The sequence below is a fragment of the Dermacentor variabilis genome, chromosome 10, assembly GCF_050947875.1.
Source record: "Dermacentor variabilis isolate Ectoservices chromosome 10, ASM5094787v1, whole genome shotgun sequence".
NCBI lineage: Eukaryota > Metazoa > Arthropoda > Arachnida > Ixodida > Ixodidae > Dermacentor > Dermacentor variabilis.
In genome coordinates this window covers 66,766,723-66,790,528 of record NC_134577.1, presented here as the reverse complement: position 1 = coordinate 66,790,528, position 23,806 = coordinate 66,766,723, and the positions used below count along the sequence as shown (strand labels likewise).

Genomic DNA, 23,806 nt, shown 5'->3' with positions numbered 1-23,806 from the left:
CATGCTGCTTCAACAGCTGTTAATCGAACCCGCATGCATGGTCTCAGGACAGAGCACTGATGAGCTACCAGTAGGATCGTATTAGCAGCAAGCATTCCGTGACAGCTTGCGGCCCGTTACCACGTCGGCCAGTGGTGAATCTGCGGTGAACATTGCCTAGACTAGGGCTAATCACCACTGCCTTCATTGTGCCTAAATAAAGTTCCGGTTTGGTGCCAAATCGACACAGATGTATGCACAACAGCTGCACAACACTAAAAAAAGCTGACAAACCACCTCATAAACGAAAGCAAATGTACGGAAGTTGTTCGTGGCTGCCCTATTTGCGACATACCGTACGCTAGCCTCTCATTCCTGATGCCATTCGTGGGCATGTCGTTGTCTTGTTGTAGCTTAGAGCAACCCATCACAATACTACATTTGGATTTACACGGTGGGTGCAAAAGTTTCATGACCCAGTTGCACGCATTTGCACGGATGTTGGATGAATGAGGAGGGGGGGGGGAGCCATCACACGAACTCGCCATGACCCTCTCTAGATTTCAGAATCTAGATTTCAGAATCTTTGACAGGTGGCAGATCAAGTGCTGAATCTGACGGCCAAACTGTAGGGACGGCTCTTGTGGTAATTGAGTTGCATGATGTGGTCATTTCGTTTGTGGAAACTCTTCAATAGCCCACCTTCTGTGAAGTTGGGATAGCAGTACTGTATATTGGAGAAAAATAACTGAAAAGCAAACCTTTCTATGGAATAGAGAAGAGATTGCTGCAAAACACAGGTCCACTATTAAACTGAAGACCTCATGGGTATTCAGCGCAACAAAACGTCACCAACTCATTAGTTTCAGGGGAAAAAAAGACCCTTGACTCTCTCGATAAAGAAAATATTTTCCGGACCTTCATATACTAGAACTTAGCTTTAATCAGTGCTGGCATACTAATTTGATGTTCCCTTTAACAATAGAAGACCGTATCGTGCATCTTGATTTTTGTACATTGCTGATAGCTTGCTACGTTCTTGTTACGCACTGCTAGGAGAATGCCAAGCATGAGCAGCACTGTGTTTTCTTGGCCAAAATTTGTAAGAATGAAAGTTTGGGGAAAACTTTTTGATAATGGATATTCAATTCGATATCCGGCGTTTTTTTTCTTGATTAAATTCAATATTTGATTCAAAATCTGTTTGGTATACGCACACCCCTACTTTTAACATTTGTTAGCCAGCGAAAAGTGGTCATCAGGAAAAGATTAACAAGTATGCTTGTCAATATTGCTAAGAGAGGAAGGGATTTTCATTTAGGTTGGTAAGCTTTCTTTCTTTCCTGGCGCAGTTGACAGGCGAATATGATGAATGAGGGAGAAGGGGTGCCTAAACAAAGGATGGTGGTGTCAACGCTGATGACAGCAGGGTATTGTTGTGTGGCTTCTTTTTCTTTTCGGTTTGCTCGAACACGTTGGCCATCAACATATCCAGTGGGGAAGTTGCCTTTTGAAAGATTGATGTTGTTTGGCGTTTCTGTATGTGCCAAAACTCTAGTAACAGCCTCTTTTGTGAGTGAGTGTCTCCAGCATGTTGGTTTCGTGCTTTTTCAATGCTGACAATTATAGCGTCAAAAATGTAAAATAATTAATAAGCATAACTATTAAAGTTTGTTTGACTATTAAAAAAAAAGAACCTTTAAACTTTTTGGTCATAATTTATTGCTACTAAATACCATTTGAATCTAGGGCCTGCCATTGTGTTACTTGGAAATCTAATTTGATTTGCTTTGGAAAAAACCTCCATTGCACAGCAGGTGGGAAGGCCCAGCATTCGAACATTAAATTAATTTCACTCTTTGATTGGAGTCATTTCATTATTAACTTGATAAGTCCTCATATTCGATGTCTGTGAGAAGAAGCCAGGTACCCACATGCTGTCATTGGCTCTGTGAGGGATGGCACGATGACGACATGTTCCTTCTTGGCCAGAAAATGACACATATGTTTCATAATATTTAATTGCTGTCTGAACCACAGTGTGCTCTTTTTTGTATCAGACATGTCACAGCAACAGGTTATGCTCAGCTTGTAACATATCTGCAGACATATCTGACCCATTGCATGTAATTAATTACTTGTAATCACAGCTGGACTTTAATTGAATTTTGTAATTCATCATTTACTTTTTCCTAAGTTTGACATCTGTATGATTCAATTGTTGTTCCAGTGGGAAACTAGTGAGCATTACTCAGCAAACAAGCAGTATGAAAGAGCTGGAACTCCTGAACTTGTAAATTTGGTGTGCCATCCAAGGTGGTGGGTATTTGCCATGTAGCAAAAAACAACAACAATGGAGCAAAGGTTGAGGATCCTCACATATAAGCTTGTTAGGATATTGCAGCCTAGGGAAAAAAAATAAAATTTCTGTGGAAAGACACTACACACGAACCTCGTTATAATGAAATAATGGATATAACAAAGTAAATGAAATTCCCTTTGAAATCTCCATAGAGGTCCATGTATTTAAAACCTCGACTTAACGAGGTGAAATTGTCCTGCCAATTCACATAGCGAACTAGATATTTAGTCTCCGATACCCAAAGATACCCGACGGTTGCGCGCCGAGTACATTGCCTTTCACGAGGTTCGCCACTCGTTCGCCGTAGCAGTTGAAAACGTGTCACCGCATAGAATATGCCGTCGAGCAACACCTGGTCTTTCTCACCACCACATAGGTGCGCTCAAGTGGCACAACTGTGGCTCACTATCGCCCTTATCCATTGACCTCCATGTCTAGCAGCGCAAGCCGTGTCAGGTCAGATTAGAGCAATCACTTCTACTGCATGACGAGCTGCGCAGGCAGGCGCAGCAGGGGAGGCTAAACTTGTGACTCCTTATTATGTGACAGCCGTGAAATTTTCCTATACTCAGTGAACAGCAATGAAACGAAAAACTCGGCTCTTTTGACTTGTGCCTACAGGCCAAGAAACACCCAAATCTTTGCATGATCAAAAATAGACAGCAAGCACATATGTCTCTCTAAACCGTATTGCCCGCCGTGGTTGCTCAGTGGCTATGGTGTTGGGCTGCTGATCACAAGGTCGCGGGACGAATCCCGGCCACAGCGGCCGCATTTCGATGGGGGCAAAATGCGAAAACACCCATGTACTTAGATTTAGGCGCACGCTAAAGAACCCCAGGTGGTCAGAATTTCCGGAGTCCTCCACTACGGTGTGCCTCATAATCAGAAAGTTGTTTTGGCACGTAAAACCCTATAATTTAATTTTAAACTGTATTATTGCATTGGCTTCAGTAATTACCACATGTTAGCTGGCGCATGAAGTCAGGTGTACAGCAAATGCAGTGCAAAGATAGAAGACCGTTGCTCAGATTTTCTCAGCCAATGGCTCTTTCCAATACCGCCACCTTTGTGAATGGAGCTGCTGCCGCCGCCGCCGCCGCCGCCGCCGCCGCAGCAGCGGCGGCGGCGGCGGCGGCGGCGGCGGCGGCGGCGGCGGCAAGCAGTTGTTGCCAATTTGTTGCTAAAGTTGGTCTTGAAATGCTGTTCGGCATGACATAGAGTAACCTTTGTGGTCCTCATCTTGTAGCAATAAAGCTAGATATAATGACATTGCTCATAAAAATAAAAGGAGAAAGCGAGATTACTGCATGGGTTTGTTTTGAGTGCGCTTGCATGTGGGAGCCACAATGATCTTGAGAACAGAGCGTCATTATTATGACTCTCTGTTCATTGACGCTCATTGTTCATTGATGCTTATTGTTCATTGATGCATTATGACGCTCTGAATGCATCATTATGATACACCCACCGTCATATTATGACTCTCTGTTCATTGACGCTCATTGTTCATTGATGCTTATTGTTCATTCACGCATTATGACGCTCTTAATGCATCATTATGATATACCCACCCCTTGGTACGTAAACTGAAATTATTTTGTAGAAACAAGTATTATATGGTAGTGTTTAGGGTGTTATAATGCCAGTATATATTTTTTTTAATGATTTGGAGTGTTAGTAGCTTCAAATCGAAAGAAAGAAATAAATAAATGAAATAAAATAAAATTTAAGAAATTGGTGTGGAAAAAAGCAAACATCCTAAGATGGCATTTTGGGCAGCAAGTTGACTGGCCCTCTACAATTTTTTAGAAGCTGTGTTGTTTTGTTCTTTTTATTTCTCTCTCTCTGTTTTCTTTTGAAGCTTGTGTAACTGGTGAAGAGGCTGAGACGGCCACTGAGGAGATCGCTGGTATCTGCAATTGGAACCAGCCAGCAGAGTTCGCTTACGGAATCGCCACAACACTTTATGAGTGTCATCCTGTCACCAAAGAAAATGCAGGTGGGTTGCATCAGCATGTGCATTTTTGGCATAGCCATCTGGTTTTCAATAACCGTATTAACTCGAATCTAATGCACGCTTTTTTTTTTCGATAGAACGGGTTCAAAAATTGCATGCGCATTAGAATCGAGTACGACCCTAAATCTGCGTTGCCATATCGCCATCGGCATTTCAAAATGGCCCCCTCGTACGCGTTTCAAGCCTAGCTGCCATAGCTTCCTCCATGTGCTGCAGTATGTGTGCTTAGGCAATGCTTCCCTTGGCTTAGGTTAGTGCACTGTCCATCTTCCCGTTTTCTGCGTTTGCTCTATCATGGAAGTGCCGACTGCAAAGATAGGAAAGCGATCACGTGTGCGGAGACGGACGGAAATCGGGCCGCATCACGGGCGTTTGGAGTTGCCAAAACTTGCGTGCAGGACTGGCGCAAACAGGAGAGGCGTTCTACACCGGCGGCTGCTACGTATGGCATGGCCGTGCAACCCCTATCTTGAAAGCAATCTGCAATGGAGGCAAGAGTCTACGCATCTAGGCGCACCACGCTGTGTTCTCGTCGCTTAGTGCTCGTCGAAGTGAGAGGCCGCACAAAGGTCAATTCCCTCGCTCCTGCTACTGCACTTCCCCACTCCAGCATTTAAAGAGTTTCCGTGCTCGTTGAGTGAAACATGTTCATATTTGCTTGTGCGTGCGTGACCCATGCTTGTTAATTTGGTTAGTAAGTGAATGCTTAAAACTTCATACAGCCGATAAAACTACCATCCTTACTTTTCATATAGGTGTCTACTAATTTGCTATCATAATCAATGCTTTGCCTTCCACACGAAACTGCGACTTTCTTTTATTTATCGCAACTTTAGTGGATTGGGGGTAAATCTTTGTTCTTTACAAATGAGAGATAGTTGTGTTTCTGTATGAAAGAATGAGGTGCGCAGTACTGTGAAGGGACTTGTGTTCCTTTAGGTCATGGCAAATGGGTGCGCATTACAATCGAGAGCGATATCCTTTTTTCATTTTTTTTGTCATGAAAAATGGGTGCACGTTACAGTCGAGGGGAACATTAGAATCGAGTAAATACAGTATGTTGAAGTTGGCAAAAACAAGCATTATTCCTTTGTTTTTTATCGCACTTAACATTGAATATTCTACTTTACTTTTGTGTTTTCATTAACTGCAGCACGTGATATTCCGCTAAAGCTTGCACTTTTGCAGCCAAAATACCGCACTTGTATTATTATCATTTTTTTCTCCAAGAAGTAGCGCTCCAAGAACACGCTTTGTACTCGGAACCAACGCCAGATGGCCTTTGCCCACTGTCCACTACTGCTAGAAATGTGCTCATTTTCAGTGGTTCTGTGTTTTAACATCTTATTTCAAGACGTAGTAGTCACAACATATGTTGCAATAGATAAGATTGTAGCTTGATCGCTGATGTTTTGAATGGGTGTATAGCAGTAATAATTGCTCAGATGATCTTTCCGAATTTGTATGTGCAACTTCAAAGAAGCACCTGAAGGAACGCAAATGAAAGTAATAATTTGTTATTTTTAGTATAAGTTCTGAGAGTAAAAAAAAATCTGAAATATACAAAATGTCCACCTGGTTTCTAGTTTCCAACTTTTGTCAGTCAGGTCACGCAAAAAAAAAAAAAAATATTGTGAAGATTTGTTGACATCAATACTAGCCCAAGTGATGCCTGTGCTATGCAAGAAATCAACAGCTTCATGAATGTAAAAACGACTAAGCCTCTTTGTACAGGAAACATTTGTTTTTGCTCGTAGCAGGCAGCTGGTTTGTTTTTTACTGATTCTTTAGACTCCTGAAGCAATGGCTGTCAAGTCAGGAGCATGCAGATGTTTGTTCATACTTGATAATCCCTTTTTCTATTCAAGCAAGGTGGTCTAGAGTGAATTCAACTGGTGCTGAAGCCTCCACATGCTTTGCTCAGTTCCTGTATGGGGCTGTACACTAATGTGGAGTGTTGTACAATATTGTACAGTAATGAATAAGGGTATCTGCACAGGTGGTGTTCAACATGTAAGAGATTAGAAAGCTGGTGAAGCTTCCATTGACAGCCAGTCTGGAACCGACTGCATGCTCTTGTGTGAATGAAAATCCCACACGACGGGAAGGATTGCTCATAATAATAGGTGCATGTAGTTTCTAAGTGCTGATTAATAAAGGCAACGTATGGTGGGGAAAATAAAGCAGCACATGATACTAGTTGAACACGATTATCAAAATAGCGTGCACTCATGAGCATATACGGTTGTATGAGACATCGTTAAAACAGCCTATATGTCTGAACAGAAAATGGACAACCAGAGAGAGGTTTTGCGAATTCACTGCTGCGGTCATTTCAAAATTATGTTGCCGAGTTAACCAAAGCATACATTTTGTCTCTTTTTGAGTGAAGAAGTGCTAGGAGCATTGGACGCTAGTCTCAACGATGCCTCCAGTTGAAATTTCATTTTTCCAGACTGCCCTATCTGGCAAGAATTTTCAAATCTGACAAATAATTAATGCTCAGTCATCGTTCCATATAGTGTATGATGTCGCTAGTAGAAGGTTTCCAACGAAAATGTTTAACAATGCAAAGAAAAACTGTCAATCAAATTGATCAATTTCCTTAGGTGTGGTAACAAAAGAATTAATTTCGCACTTGAAAATGTGCTCAGCCACATGTTGAAAAGTAAACCTTTCAATGGCAAAGGAAGTTCAGCTGCATTGATAACAGGATATTGCAACATTTGGCAACATATTAACCAGGTTTTACTGTACTCCAAAAGAGGAAAAGAGGGAAAGATGAAGCGGTGATGCCTCATGAAAGTTTCTGCAGCCTGTTCCTCATGACACCAAAGGTATTAGTCACAGCTGCTGAGTACTGGTTATTTGTTAAAAATATCTTTCCTTCTTCAAGGACTATTTGAAAACTTTGAGGACTTCTTTGAGCACGAACAAAGCTCAAATATGCCATATATATTGAAATCTATGATGGTGCTGCAGTCTCAGTGAGGTGTCCAAAGAAAAAATTTAAGTAATGTTAAGCGGAGTTTGGCCATAATTTTCTTGGCAACTAATCAGCTTTCTTCCACCATAATGTCGCCAACCGACTTTCCAGACCTTGCCGATACCGAAAAGTAGTCCAAAAATTGAACAGTCTGAAAATCTCTTTCACTAAAAAAAAAAAATTATTGGCTTAGAGTGGCTTAAAATACTACTACCTAAAATAATGCCGTGGCTGATACTGTGCTTGGAGGTGATTAGATTTGCTTACATTTGTGGAAGAGTGACTTAATTCCTATATAGAGTTGTCAAGAGCGTCACCATGTTGGCAATCTCCGCCAACGGAGACCATCATGGCGATTGAAGAATGAGCGACTTTGCACCACTTGGTTCTCACAAAGGCACAGGAGGTGGGGCCAATCACACAAATGGGAAGCCACACAAGCACACACAAAGATGCGACAACGTCTCTGGGACACACCTAATCTAAGGACACACCACATGCAAAATAGCATAGAGTTTCTCACTATAACACCTAGAGGGTAATCTGGCGCCACCGTCTATGGGAGTTTCTTAAGGGGGTACCGTGCCGTCATGGGAATGACGGTATATGTGTCTGCGAGGCTCGTGTTGGCTGGTGTTGTAAGAGGCTTCGTCTAAAACGTGGATATAGCTACGCAAATAACGCGTTCTCAAAGTAAAATCTTCATAAAATGTTTCCATTCACGCATATTACATCTTTACTCACCCACGATGCACGACCAAGCGAAGAAAAGCAAGAACAGACGACCAACTGTTTCAAAGCGAGCGCGAACCTTGTCGTCTGTCCTCCAACTTTAGCGGCCCGCTGATACTTTTTACGTAACATGTAGTCGTACACACAATAACAAGTTCTCATAGTTAAACAAAACATGTTTTCGCGTAATAATAAAGCTAAAACAGCTTTTCACGTGCTGCTTTAGTAGAAAGTGAATCATTGTGACAGACGGAACGGTACTTGCCAAGCGCGTCTTCATGGTGTCCTGTCTCTACGAGAACGATGCCAATCCGAATCCACAATATACCGGCATTCCCATGCATACCACAGCGCAGCAGCGCCAGATTTCCCTCTAGGTAATGTAGTGAGAAACTCTATGCAAAATAGTAACCAAAACTTAAAAAAAAAATAAGGTTAAATGATTATGATGATAGTGTTGGCTGAAAAAAAAGAAAGAAAAAAGAAAAAAAAGTGCTGTACGAGGAGTGTTCTTTTTTTTCAGTTAAGGAAGTGCAGGCATGGCCTCAGAGACTGGGGGATAGCATGCTCTCTCTATTGATTGTGCATTGATAGCATGTGCCTCCCGATCTTGGAGGCCATAGAGCGAGCCACTGGAAGTCAAGCCTGGCCAAACCAGCAGAAAATCCAACACGGCAGTCTCCAAGTAGCATAGAGTTACTATACTGACTCTAGAGGACAAGCTACCCATAGGGCCCATGCATTGAAATGGGGAACCGCAAGAGCGCCGCCATGTTGCTACGCGCCGAGGTTGCCAGCTCCTGAGACACTTGCTAGACTTAGTGACAGTAGTCAGTTTTAATCCGGCAACCGTAGTAGCGTAGCAGCCTGGCTTGTCTCGCTTGTGGTGTTGTGATGTGTGCGTGCCGCCGTGTGTTTGAGCTTTATAAGTTGGTTCTTTATTCTATGTTGCGGGATGGTGTGGGTGTGGTCCATGTTGGCCGTACAGGTGGCAGTTATGCAACCGAGGGATGATCCTGTTGAAGTTTCCGCCGGTATGCGGTTTTCAGCAGTCACGCCTGTTGCAGGAGTGTCACTCGATGAGGTTACGAGCTCGAAGCTTTGGTCAGATTCGTCGCTGGCGTTCCGTAATTTTCTTCGCACGGGCGCGGTATGTTGCAAAACCCGCTTTCGCGATCTATCGTCGCGATGATAGATCGGGGGTTTTTTTTTTGTTATAAGTACTGATCCAGCTGTAGGGCACATGTAACCGACAAACGGAAGTCTCAGGAGAGCACCTGAGATTATAATAAAGCAGGCGGCGCAGGAACTCCAGGGCACCCAAGGGACGGGGGGGTCAAAGCTCGAAGCAGAGCGGTATGTAGGTCGGGGCCGCCGAGGCAGGTGTGTGCCAGGAAGTGTTCGCACGGACAACTACCCTGGCACGCGCAGCAGTGCCTCGCAAGGTCGAGGTACTTTAAAGGCGCCTGCGCCCATGATCTTTCTTTTGCCTCGGTGCAGTGAGCACGATTAACGAGAATAATATGGAGGGCATCCGGTGCAGTCGCGAATGCGGCATGGCAAATGTAGCTCGCGTCGCCTGGCGTGTGTAGTAATATCAGAGTTAGTTGTATGAACTTTAGGCATAATACGCTTTGTTACGGTACCTTAACGGAATGGGTCTAGAGGACGGTGTTGGTACATTTTTTCATACCGCCCTAATCTATACCTCCCACTACAAACACACACACATACCCCCCCTTTTTTTTTATTTATACATACAATTCCTTGCCATGATGGATCATAGCCTCCTTTATTTTTGAAAAATAGAGGAGGCTATGGACGAATTGACCAGTTCAAGTTGTCAACGTGTCAGTAACTGACATAGGAATCACTGTAGTAAACACAATTGCACAATCAGATTGTTTACTTTCATTTTTTGTTGTAACACCGAGGACTACATAGAACTTTATTTTGTATATGTGAGAGAAGTATGTGGATATCACGAGCTTAAGCCACTGTTCGATACACAGACAAAGCAGCTGCTACAACATGAACTGCATTGAGGGCCACACAACACATATGTAATTAAAGGTGCGAAATATAGGGGGAAGCTTCAAAATACGCTCTGTAGCGCTGCAAAGTATAACATATATTGTATGTGTGCAATAAATGTTCAAAAAAACAATGCATCAATGTCCCATTTGCCTTCAAGTTTATTACTAAGTTCAAGTTTACTGAAGTTTATTATGAGCATATGTACAACAGGGATCTACTGACACACCCGCAGTCAAGGTGGCTGTTCGAGGTATGCTGGCTGCCTCAGTGTAAGAAAAAGAAATTGGGTGAATGTCGACACCAGTGCCACTGCTTCTTGCCTCTGACCTGCATGTGCCTCCGCGGCATCTTTGTGCACAAGTGTGCTGGCGTGGCGATGCATAGGAGTCATCCGAGAGAAAGAGTATCGTTTACATGGAGAAGTGGCTGTTCACATTGCCTGTCGCTTTCCCTCAAATGTTTCCTTGGTGACTAGGGTGACACACCCGCAGTCAAGGTGGCTGTTCGAGGTGTGCTGGCTGCCTAAACGAAAGAAAAAGAAAGAAATTAGATGAATGTCGATACCAGCGCTATTGCTTCTTGCCTCTTATCTGCATTTGCCTCCACGGCCTCTTGGCTTGTGGGGTCTGTATGAGGGAGCTGCTGTGGCTAGGCGTAGGCATTGTCTAAGCAAAAAGGAAAGGCCATTCAAATGGGGAATTATGGAAATAAATGCAGTTATGTCTGCTTCTTGCACTCTTCTTGCCTAAAAGTTTTCAAACATAGTGTCCAGTACACACCAGCACTTTGACTGCTTCCGCTTTTTACCTGCAGGTGTTGCTGGCAGATCCTTAGTATGGCTGCGTGCAGCATTGTAACACTTGGTGGAGGCATTTGAAGTGGTAGCCAAAAATATAAAGAATCATCCTTGTCTGCATGAATGCTTTCAATTTCTAAATGCAGTGGTAACTATCACTATTAGTGCAAGGCCCCCACATCTATACGGCAAGTGCCATAGCTCGAAACTGAATTTTTCCTTTAGTGTTTCACAAGGCGTCTGATATGTCAACATTAGATGTGATGTGTTTGTTTTTATTTATCCCAGTGCGGAGAAAGCATCATTAAATTGATTTTTTTATTTTTGCGTGTCTTGTTTTTTGGTTTATTTCTGAATTTGTCAAGCAGCAGTCTCATGATGCTAAAGTGACTTATGTAATGACAATCAGCTTTTGTTTTGCAGAAAAACAACGCATTTCCTGACCCATTGTTTGACATCCCCTCACTCGCATAATTTTACAGAGTATTCTACCTATATTGACTTGCTTGACCTCCACTAAAGAGTCTTGCATTTTCTAATAAGACTCTTTCCTTAAAATCATTCGGCACTTCTCATAATTTCTGTACCTTGGGCTTCTGATACTCTGCATTCACCATTTTTGCTTGTTTCTGACTAGAAATGTCTTCTTTAATTTAGAGCTTAAATTTTACCTTTGGAACACACGGAAAGGCCTGCCATTGCATATCTGCATAAAAGGGAAACATGTTTCATTAAACATTTGCAAAATCCAATTGAAGATTGATGAATGCAGCTTGCAGTGTGATATGACTGAATGAGCCATAAAAGTAACTCATCTCACTTGGTAAATTAAAGCACATATTAGTGTGATGAACAAGATATGTTACACCAACGTGGTGGGTTTTCTTGCTTATACAGCAAAATAATCGGTGCGCGAGAAAAAAATTATTTTTGCATACCCCTTGTACACACTGATTTAAGGAAAATGAGTTGGAGCTGTCCACATGATCTACTTATTTTACCTGCGAGTATGGTCAACAAAAATGTGTCCCAGCTGCTTAGTGGTATTTGAGATTATGTCAGTATTGCATATGGTGCCTGTTGTCTAAAATAATTGAATTTTAAAAATGCTCGCAGGGATCTGATGTGCATATCTGCAGTTTATGGATACATGTAAAAGACTCAGCATCAAGTGCAAGTGAACGGTCCCACAGGCGCGGAGTCGATCATGCAAATGGATTCGCTGCACAAATTTGTGACCAAGAAAGATATTCCACATGAGATGGCATGCAAGGAAGCGTTGAAAATATTGCACAGTTAATAAAACGCCTACGCTATTAATATGCGGGTTGATGCACTCGTTATGCAAAACGGAGGTGAGGCGTGCAGACAGGACACAAGAGTAGAGTATTTACAAGCAAACAACACGAGTGCCACCCACTTCTCTAGTATTGTGTCCTGTCTGCACGCCTCACCTCTGTTTTGCATAATGAATCCTTACCAACTAGCTCAGCTTTCTGTCGTTCTAAGTCTCGATGCACTCGATTTCGTCCGCATTAGGCACTCGCCTCTTGATTACTTCGTGGCACAGAAATACTCGGCATCATGGCTGTTTTTCTGCTGTGGCCTTAGTAGAAGCATGATTGTTCAAACTGCAACAATTAAACAGATTCTTTGAGTTGCTTGTGGCTTCGCCATTACAATTCCGGTGTGCTGGTCCGCCTGTCCAGCAATTTCATACTGACGGGAAACCAGCAAATAAAAACACCGCTCTGCATGTAGAAAAATGCTTTACTGTGATGCTTCTCAAACGATTGTGATGCACCACAAGAGCTGCCTACTCGCGTGATATTCTCAACAAGGAGATACATTCGTTTACTTACATGTGAAGGTATATGCCAGAGCACTTCGGGGCTTCAGTGGCACATAAGGCACGAGTGTGCCATAGCGTCCGATGTCGACGCGCGATCACATGTCAAACCAACGCCTCAAACCTAAACTGTACGAAACTACTACGCATCCAAAAAACAGATTCGAAACCGAAATTCGCGTCATCCTTTATTGCATGAATGCGTACATCGTGTTTTACATAAGTCATGGACTTAGCGATCGCTTTCTATAAACTTAATATTAACGCACCACCTTCATAAAGCCATCAGGTATGCGTATTTAGATGACAAAGCATAAGGTGACCTGTACTTGTTTTCAGCTTTTTCAATAGTAATTACGCTGGCCACATTGACCAGTAGCAACAGGGCGGCGCCCTAGAGGTTCCCACTTTTCCGGCCCAGCTTTTCCTCTGGAGTTGTTCTACTAACTCTATGCCAAGTAGCATGGAGATAGTGATTTAGTCTAGAAAATCAAACTTTGGAGGCTAAATTCGTCTGAAAAATCTGTTCCAAAAATGCATTAGCTTTATGGGAACCCTGACGGTACATTTATGAAGTCTGGAATGCCCATCAAGTCCGAACTTCCGGAGTCCAAAAAATCCGTTGGCTACTGTGGATGTTTCGTGGGCCAAGTAGATGTTTTGAAATATGACTTGCAAGTCTAAGCTGGTATAGTGTTGCGTTTTGATGTTTCTTTAAGGAGCTGGTCGTTTTACCATTTCTTGTGTGCTCATTCATGCAAGCACTGCTGAGCTTCTTGCTGATTGTGGTAATCCGGAGTGGTACTTTTGGCTTTTGGGGAGCTCGCTCTAAGTGTGGACATTAGTTAGCTAAGCCAGCAGGCAGAATGCTTGTTGCTCCAGTGAGGAGCTTCACCAAGCACTACATCATCCTGGAATGAAACAGCTCCTTAAAGCGACCGACCAAACATATGGCCCCTGGGCACCCCTCACTACAGCATTCATTCATTCATTCATTCATTCATTCATTCATTCATATTACCCTACAGGCCTCAGAGCAGCATTGAGCAGGGGCAGGGGACTACAGTAATATAACAAGAGTGAAGGCCAGGAAAAGGAACAAGCAAAAAATAAGAATGCAAGAAGTGCAATACTTTTCACATAAGGCATAACAAATTATTCACTAGAAGGAAAAAAAGAACAGCGTACACAAGCACAGAGATAAACAAAATGGAATAAACATAATTACACAAAATCAAGTTCACATGTGAAGTTGCAGCTGTTTGTGAAATTTAACAGGATAATTTATCAACACAATATCGCCTGGAACATTATTCTTTGATACGATGGTGTGTTGCACTGCAGAATTGTTGAAAGACGGCTGTCTCTTCTTCTCCGGCAGGGGAGCCAATCGCAGACGCGTTTGCAATCTGCGTCCGGGAGAACAGTGCTGTGATGGCCCTGGCAGACGGTGTCAACTGGGGGGACAAGTCTTGCCTGGCGGCACGTTGTGCCGTGCACGGCTGTATGGACTACCTCAATCGGGCACTGTACCGCGAGGGCGGCACCATTGAAACAACACAGGTATGTTTCCAGGTCCCACCATCTAGTGTCACGGGTAAACAACTGCTTTTTATTCCCTGCTGTGCCCATGGGGCAAATTGAGGGGATGCTCACATCACCGCCGTCATCATCGTCATTATGAGCTTTCATCTCCGATGTTACCGATGGCACTTCTTTGTTAGGATATTGAACCTGTTGAGGTTCACATTTTTTATAGAAACGTTTCCCTCAGGGTTTCATTCTTTTTATTGCAGTTTTTAATTCTTCGAAGTGACTTACTTCAAGAAAGAGGAAGCCAGTAATTACTACAGTAGGCACTCACCACTGCAGCTTTCCCGCAATACTCGCCCGCTCGTGTCACACGAAAACGCCAGCGAGCACTCCGTTTTTCTATTCCAGTACCAGCAAATCTCCTCGCGGGTCGTCAGACACTTCATTTACACCTATCACTGCCAACCCTGTTGCGATAAGCATCTTCACCCATCTGTTTTGCAGCGTATGTGGCATAAGAAGCATACTGCACACTTTTAATAAGTGATAACCCAAACGCTACATTGTTCTCTGCTACAGACAGCGCGAGGTGAGCATCATGTTTCTCCCTGGCTGTATCGTGGCATCGTACTCCGGTGTTGCCCATGTGCTCAATCTTGTTTTGGTTTCCCATCGCTGTTTTAATGACATAGTGCATCCCGGGCTGCTCGGGCTCTGCTAGCACGCAGCGTGGGCGTCTTGCGTCGCAGAAATTCTCCCCAAGTAGGCACGTCAAAACTTTCTGCCAATATGCTTTGCTCAAAGACGCTGCTGACCGAGGCAATTAAATATAAGGCGCATGAACAAAAGCTTGCCGAGGCTGCGGAAACAATGAACATGCATCTCAAACCTCTTGGGCTCCTCCAGATAGGCATATTGTGCTGCAACGATTTGCAATTCGCTTCCCATTATGTGCAGTATTATTAGAATCTAGGCCTAAAGTTTTTTTTTTCTAATAATCATATACCAAACTCTACCGTTGGCTTAGATTAGATGATTTTAAAAAAATATGCCAATTTGTAATTGAAAATTTTAAATATGGTGCATAGCTAGTGTCATCTAGAAAAGTCAGTGTCGTAGCCGCTATTAGCCATGCCACTAGCCAACTGAAGTTCACGAGCAAAGTCGCTATTCTGACCTGTGTCATATCGGCTTGCGGCTTGGCCCATAGCGTGGCATTATGGTAATGGCACCGAACAGGCACCAAAGTGTAGCGCCACTTTCACATGAAAAGTTGTGCTAGCTGCAGAGGCATCGTCAAACGTTCAAGCTGGGCGGGACTTCAGCATCGATGAAAAAAACGTCCGTCGTTAGTGGGGGCAAAGGGGGACGTGTACCGTTACGTGTGCTGCAACGAGGAAATGACAGTGATAAGGAAAATAAGCGCCCTATAACAAAGAGGAGCTGTTCACCGAGGTCGCGTCGCGTTTCGATGCGTGTGAGCCGTGCCTCACTGTCTGCACATGCATGAGTGCGCGCCCACAAGCGTGCATGTGGTCTGGGCCATAGTGACGAGGCTAGTAGCTATGATAACTTAGAGTGAACTTGGCATGTTCATATTAAATAAATGCTGTTTTCATTTTGTGAACACTGTCCTTGCTTTTTTGTTTGGCCTACGTTCGAGGTAAGTTTTTACATTTTTTGGGGGGCTTCGGACTTTCGGGGGTCAGCTTAGAATCGGGGCCGGCCTAGATTTGAGTAAATACGGTAGATGTTAACTACAGTTGAGTCTGCTGAACTTTATAGTGACTTCAGATTGTACATTTTCCAGGGTGGTACATTCTTGGTTTCTTCTTCAAAACGTAGGAATGAGGTTCTACTGTAATTCGCACCTGTGGAAGAGCCATGTCGGTGAAAATCTCATAGTAGCACAAGACGCTCTGGAGGTTTTCTTTGTGTTTGAATGATAACAAGATAGAAATCTATTTTTCTGATGCTCGAAACTGGACATACACAAGAATGCCGATTGTAAAGTGGACATGTGCGAGCATGAGCATGTGGTAGTAAACGAGGCGAAGCGGGACTACTGGACTACAGAGGGGGCAGAATCACAGAGCAGAGTGAGAAACCAGCTTTGGTGGAAGCTGAGGGGTGGCTGTACAACAAGAATTTTTTTTAGATGTCGCAGAAACATACAGCACATCTCGAGCGACACTTGGCAGCGCTTCATTTCAAAAAGGCATGTTATTTTTTCAAGAATTTGGCTGCCACCTTACATGTACATCCGTGACCCTGAAAGGTTTGAGGAAGTGGCAGTCAATAACTGCTTTGCATTTGTTGCATTACAGTAATGCTAAAAAAAGCATAAAGGAATTCACTACAGGAACCATTTTCTTTAGAGTCGTAATCATCTTTTTATTCTTCAGTGCTCTAATTGAAGGACATTTGCTGTTCGTCTGAAGGCGAACCATATTGTTCCTCATAATTAAGGTCATCTTCAGATTCCCTGAGTCATGAGAGTTATTTCTGGCAAAAATTGGGAGGACGCTTAAGCTTCGCCTTTAATAGTGGAATTCGAGTGCATTCAAAGATTCCCGACTGCTTCTCACGCTTCCCAGCTACTGCGGCTTATGTAACCATAACGTTTATCGAGAAATGCTAGTGCCAAACGCTATGCACAAAGGCGAGCTTTCTGGTAGAAACGGCGTGTGATACCGAGGAGGCGAGTGCCAGCTGGAAGTGCTGCAAGGAAACAGGCACGCCGCTCCATGGCCTTCGAGATTGGCACGCAAATCTTGGAGGCCATGGTCTGCCTATGAATGGTAGAAATGCTGAAGAAGGGGTTTGTGTTTGAGTTTCTGCATAACAGCATTATGTTTTCTCATATACTCAAATTACCATCCGACGCTATTCTGTCTGTAGGTTGTGTTTAGATGGTACTTCACGATTTTTCTGACGCATGTTACGTTGAAGAATTCAATTAGTTCAGTAATGCCTCTGTGCCACTCAGATGGCCTGCGGGGTTGTCGTTCGTCGTGATTTTTCGCCCAGCGACATCCAATGCCGACATAAGCTTTTTCGCGACACGGGGCCTTTAACGCTCTTGCGTTGAAATGTCGCCGTTGCTGGTGCCTCACTCTGTGAAATGCGCATACGAATGTCTTCAAGTGTGCCACTAAAATGTGCTGCCCTAATATGCAGATACTGCGAAGCGCAGTTATCAATAGTTGAAAAGTTTCTGAAAGATGATGCAACAAACACAGAAGAAAAAAGCACCACACACAAGTGCAAGCGCATGCATGTCGGGCACTTGTTTACATCTGACTGCAACCAATATTTTCGAGTGTCGCGAGGAAGCAAACACATGACCTCCAAATTTTACTAGTGCATTAGATCAATAAACTAATGTGAATATTCAAAATTTTGGAATATTCAATAGAGTTTTAGGCCATTCAATATTCACTTTAGCTGGAATCTCAGCATTCAAACTTTTTGAAGTATTAAAAACAAATGCAGTCAATGACCAATTTTTCGGGCATGCCTAATAATTCGGACGCACCTGATAATTTGTATGCCCACGGAGCACTGCATCCCATAGCACCCCATATAACTAATATATAAGGATGCCCGAAATTTTGTACGCTGAAACCCTTCACCTTCTGATCTTTCAGACTTTTTTCCCATGACTGCAGGTCTGAAACAGCATGAATTGAAGCCACTACTGCTGCCATTTTGACTATCTCGCAGCCTCAAACCAACACTCGTATGCCAATCCGCTGGCAGCCATTATAGTAGTTATTGCATGCTGCCGTTAGGCCTTGCCGCTTTTACTTTCACTATCAAGTTTCCTGCTTTCGGTGCCGTGTTTTTCATTTAAAAGATTTTCTGCTATCAGCAATGGTGTCAACTCTGTCTTCGTCATCCTCGCCGATGGCATCGAAGCGCAGAAAGCACGGCAAGGGCCTAAAACGTTGCATAATGCTGGTTCCCAAAAGTCAACTTTGCAGCAATAATGCGGTGTTAGTGGCAAAGCATACGCAATTGCGGTAAAGCATCTCTAGAGTGCAAGGAGGCCACTGTCATGGGTCATAAGACGTGTCCCTAATTAATTATACACGCGCTCACCCACAGTCTCCTGTCACAGTACGACCACCGAGACACCTAAAGCGATGCATAGAGCCACTTCCTGAAAGTCAGCTTCACCGCAATTCAGTGGTATGCGGTGACGCATACTCACTGTATTGCAGTGAAGCATATCAAAAGTGCAAAGGAGCCACTGTCACAGGGGATGAAACGTGTTGCAAATAAGAGACGCGCACACTCGTACATTTGTAGTTACCATGTTAGTGTGACCCCTCCTTAAAACATCTGGCATGTGCATTATGTGCCACTTTCTCATCTTCTTTCCTTGTGACAGTTTGCGCTTTGAGGCGCTATGTGAGGCTGTACGATCTCCGAGATTGGCCCACTTTCCATGCACTTTCGTCATAGCAGTTTACGTCATGTAGTAACTGTGTGACTGTACCAACTCCCCAAGTTGACCATGTTTTAATGCTTGTTTGCTGGAGTTCGTGTGCCATTGTCGTTTTAACATACACCACATGACATAGCCATATTTACGTACAGTTGTATAACACATAGTTGCTGATGCTGTCACAATCCATGTTTCTCCCGCTTACACTCGTCCACTACCCATGCAGAACCCAACAGTCGTCATGTTGTAAGCTTGCGACCAAGAGCTTTTGAAGAAAGTTGCAACTTTGATAGAAAAAGTGACTTTGACAAAAGTTGTAATGAGTCGCTTAGCCTAGGCTTTTATTTTGAGGGGCACCTTGAGCCTTCTTCCAGTTATGATGTGTGTCCTGAGCTTTTTCGTAATTCAATGTGAATGCTTAGCTTGCTCAGATCCTCCTCATGAAGAACTTGCCCTCGCGTGGATGAGTAAAAATTTAAGGAGATTGTTCTCACACTGAAACACACCTCCTCTGAAGATACCACAGTCACTCGATTCTGACGCACCCTCAATTGTAATGCATACCAGATTTTCACAGCCAGCGACAGAAAAATGAAATACCCCCTGTTGTAACGTGCACTCTAATTTTTAAACGTCTAGAAATTATAAGTGCAGTTCGCTTAATCGTTCACTCCCCATTTCTTCATGATAAGACAGAGAGCAGTGGCAATTTGTTGTCACTTGGAAAAAAAAATTTATTGCATTCAGGCTACAGCGGACCTGGCATAACTCATCATTGCTCTCAGAGGTGTCTTTATCACTATGGACTGTGCAGAGCATACCATCTTTGGGGCTGTCTATGGCTTTGCAGAGCCCTCATTTCTTAAACATTTAGCAGACCAAGGGGGCATAAGTGGAGTGAACACAAAGCTACTGCAGCTCCCATAGCTCCAAAAACATGTGAATTGGATTGGATTATGCATAATGCCAATGTTGATAGCTTCTGTCTATCGTAGTTTTGGTTTCATACTTTTACCCAATGCACATGTCATTTTTAGTGTATATTTCCCTAGAGAAAGTGCTCTTTATAATCAGGTAAATAGAGTATGTCCCTGGCTGTGGTATATACTCTCCTATATTTCTAACATGCTTTCCAGTTTTGATGCTTGACATTGAAGAGCTTTGTATTGATTTTGAAAACAACAGTTCAATATTGTTCCCTTTATGCCTTTTTCAGGAGGTGTTTGTTTGTCTGCTGCGTTCATTCCAAGCTGCACACAGCTTGATCCTACAAGAGCAAGGCATGCTCACGACACTGTGCGCTGCAGTAACTGTCCAGCTTCAAGGCTCTGACCAGTACGTCGTGTGTGTGTGCAACGTTGGTGACAGCCTTGCCTATGTCTACAATCAGCAGCATGGTGTTCGTGAAATCACTCTAGGTGAGTGGCAGCTTGACCATGCACATTGCTACCATAAATTTTCACAGTAACCAATGCTGTTGTAATATGCAAAATTGTGCATATGTATGTGATCTGCTGTCAAACCTGTTCGTTTGCCAGGGCTGAAACCTTTGTCAGGCTTTATGTCTTTAGTCTCAGTCTACCCTCGTTTGAATGAACGAGAAATAAAATTCAATTCTTACCTGCAGAATATGAAGGGGTTGGGCTCTTGGCTACAGTGGAAATGGTACATGATAATGCAAAAGAAACACACCAAATTGCTCTTTTTATGAATGCAGTCGACTTTCGTTACTTCTGCCTTGACGGGACCAGTAGAATTGATCGAATTATATGGCGGGTAAAAAATAAAAGAGGAGGCCAGAAAACATCCAAACACACCAAACTTTATTGGACAGTACCGTAGTTACTCGAATCTAGGCTGACCCCAGAAGTCTGAATCCAGAAGGGAGGGGAGGGGGGGGGGGGCACTTTGAGTGTAGGTCGAACAAAAAAGCAAGGACAGCATTCACAAAATGAAAAAGCATTTATTGAAAATGAACATGCCGAGCTCATTCTTCGTCTCCATCGCTGCTGTGGTCCAGTAAATGTCATCCTCGTTGCGGTGCATGCAAAAAGCATCTCCCGTTGCCCCCTCTAACAATGGACATTTTTCTTATCGATGCTGATGTCTCTGCCGGCTTGAACATTTGAAGATGCAGTTGTGCAACTTTTCATTGGAAAACAGCACTATAATGGCATTGCCTGCTTGGTACCATTACGATAATGCCATACCACACGCCGATACGACACAAGTCAAAATGGCGATGTCGCTCGTGTACTTCAGTTGGCTACTGGTGTGGCTGGTAGCGGCTGCGACACTTACTTTTCTAGATGCTAGTTATGCACCATATTTGTCAGTTTCAATTAAAAACTGGCACGTTTTTCTTTTTAAACCTCAAATCTAAGCCAACCCTAAAGTTTGGTAAATGATTGTTTGAAAAAAAAAATACTATTGGCCTAGATTCGAATAAATGTGGCAATTGCCCTATTGTTACATACCCCCTAAATTTAAACCCGACTCAGTTTTTATGGGTTAAAATAGGAAATAGTGTGCACACAGATATAATTCACAGCTGATTTCGTAACAAGAAAAAGCATGCATCCGATTCTAGATATTGGAAAAACGTGAAACGAGTAAAGTTTACCTTCACAGAATGGAAATTTGTCTACACCTGACGTGCATCATCACCAGGCTTGAGCTGCTTTTTGTCGTAACATGTTGCTCTCCTTGCGATCTGTTGCATTTCATATTGTGCGCTTCTCAAGACTGCCTTGTGTACAGCATACTGGTACACACACTGCTGCGATCTGTTGCACTACCTTGCTCTTCGCGCCGATGCTGCATCATGGCCAGAGCCGACGGCTCCGCAACGGTGCTGCCTCATTGAAAAGTCAGCAGCAGTAACCACAATAGCACATTAAAAACCGACATCAATAGGAACACTTTAAATATTGCTGTTGTCTTTCATTTTGAGCCACAAAAGAATTTATCCAGCTTAGAGCTTTCATCTTGCACTGTCGATATTATTGAAAAAGGTAGTGTGCCTCCAACTGTGGGATCACTCGAGTGCGCGTCGTGGTAATTAATCACCATCAAGCCATCGTTTGAATGGCACGGAACATCAGTAAATGGCCTGGCTGCTTAATATCGGTGGGACGTATGCGGATTCATCGCAGAGTGTATTGGGCTCTTCGCTCTTTTGTTGCTTCTATGGTCGATAGTCTTTTGGAGGCAAGTTCGTTGACTAAATGTGCATGTCATCATGGACTTTGCATTCCAATGCCCCATTGCTTATCCCATCGTGCTTTCCCTGCAAGTGTAAGCATTCATGAAACATGTGCGCTGCTTTCCATAGATAGTGGGTGCAACGCTCCGCGCTTCATACTTATGTTTTCGCAGTCAAGTTTCATCATACCCACGGCACCTGAAATTTACGCAAGCACTATTGACTGCAACATTACTTTCACATATTGGGAGAAAAGCTGTGCGGCTTTATCGTGCAACCTTTCGTGCGGAGCAACTTCTAATCCAGCATCCAAGAACTTCATCTTTTAACAGCACACTTCCGGTGAGCCAACCAACTGTTCCAGTGCTGCAGTTACGAGCCAGGCACAGTGAATGAGACAGCATGCGAAAATAAACGAAAGGATACCCAAGGTTGTCACACATGGGGGCAAGCACATCTGTCTTTCAAAGCAGATGCCCTTTTACTGCATTCACCATACTCATTTATAATGCACACTTTTTCCCTGAGAAATTGGCTAAAATATGATGTGCATTTGAAAATCCAATACAAAACACAACTGCTATAGGTAGTGGCCAAATCTCTGCCCCCAGTCTTGAATACCGTATTTACCCGCGTATAACCCGCCCCTGCGTATAACCCGCACCCCTAACTTTGAACTCGGCGGAAAAAAAAAAAAAAAACTCGCGTATAACCCGCACGTTTACCTGAAAAAAAAAATGAGCGCTAGAAAGATGCAACTCACACTCAGTGATCATTTCGTTTTCAGAACATTTATTCAAACGACCGCCACCACGTCACTGGTTATCCGATTCTTAATCGTCGCCGCTCTCACTACTGCCATCCGAGGCTTCATCGCCACTCTCAAAGACGTAGTCGTCCTCGGAACCATCCAGACTATTACTGATCACACATTTTTTAAAGCTTTTGCGCACCAAATCGGCCGGTATCGCTTTCCACGCATCCACGATCCACTGGCACAGCAATGGAATATCAGGCCTTCGCACGCGTCCCGTCGGTGTGAGGGCGTAAATGCCGTCGGCCATCAACTGGGCATACAGCCGCTTCACGTGTGCCTTGAACGGCTTGTTCAGGCACACGTCGAGTGGCTGTAGCATGGACGTCATGCCGCCAGGTATTATGACGAGGTCGGTGCTGGTCTCGGCAAGGCGAGCCTTCACCGCATCAGTGCAGTGGCCTCTGAAGGAATCTAGTACGAGCATCGACCGGCGTGCCAGCAAGGCACCTGGTCTTCGCTCCCAGATTACTCGAAGCCAGTCACCGACTCGGCCACTGTTCATCCACGAATTTTCTTCCGCACGCACAACGATTCCTGGGGGCAGTGGAATGCCAGGTGGCGTCTTGCGTTTGAAAATGACATACGGGCGCAGTTTCGTGCCGTCAGCCAAAGCGCATAGCATGACTGTGCAGCGCAGCTTAGCATTTCCGCCGGTCAGCACGCTGACTGATTTGGAGCCCTTTTTTTCCATGGTCGTGTCCATCGGCATCTCAAAGTACACAGGTGTTTGATCAGCATTTCCCACCTGAGACAGCAAATAGCTGTGCTCCTTCCGAAGTGCGATCACATATCGTTGAAAGTTCAACAACTTTTCCTCGTAGGCTTCAGGAAGCCACTGGCACATGGTTGTTCGCCGCCGCATAGAAAATCCATGTCTTCGCATGAAGCGCTGAAGCCATCCACGGCTTGCACGAAACTCACGTGGAATGTTCAATTCCCGGGCCAACTTCAGGGCTTCCATTTGCGCCATCTCAGTCGAAACAGCGTGGCCACGACTTCTCTGCTCCTCAATGAACTTCGCAAGCTGCGTCTCGAGG

The 23,806-nt window shown here is 43.9% G+C and overlaps 1 protein-coding gene across 1 annotated transcript in view; it reads left to right on the top strand.

Moving 5' to 3' along the window:
* Positions 1-23,806, top strand: part of LOC142560671 (PP2C-like domain-containing protein CG9801) — a 63,692-nt gene that overhangs the window by 24,414 nt on the left and 15,472 nt on the right. The window contains exons 4-6 of the mRNA XM_075672920.1: positions 4,206-4,343; positions 14,143-14,324; positions 19,964-20,165. Of these exons, the coding sequence (XP_075529035.1) occupies positions 4,206-4,343; positions 14,143-14,324; positions 19,964-20,165 (522 nt within the window). The remainder of the gene's footprint in view (positions 1-4,205; positions 4,344-14,142; positions 14,325-19,963; positions 20,166-23,806) is intronic.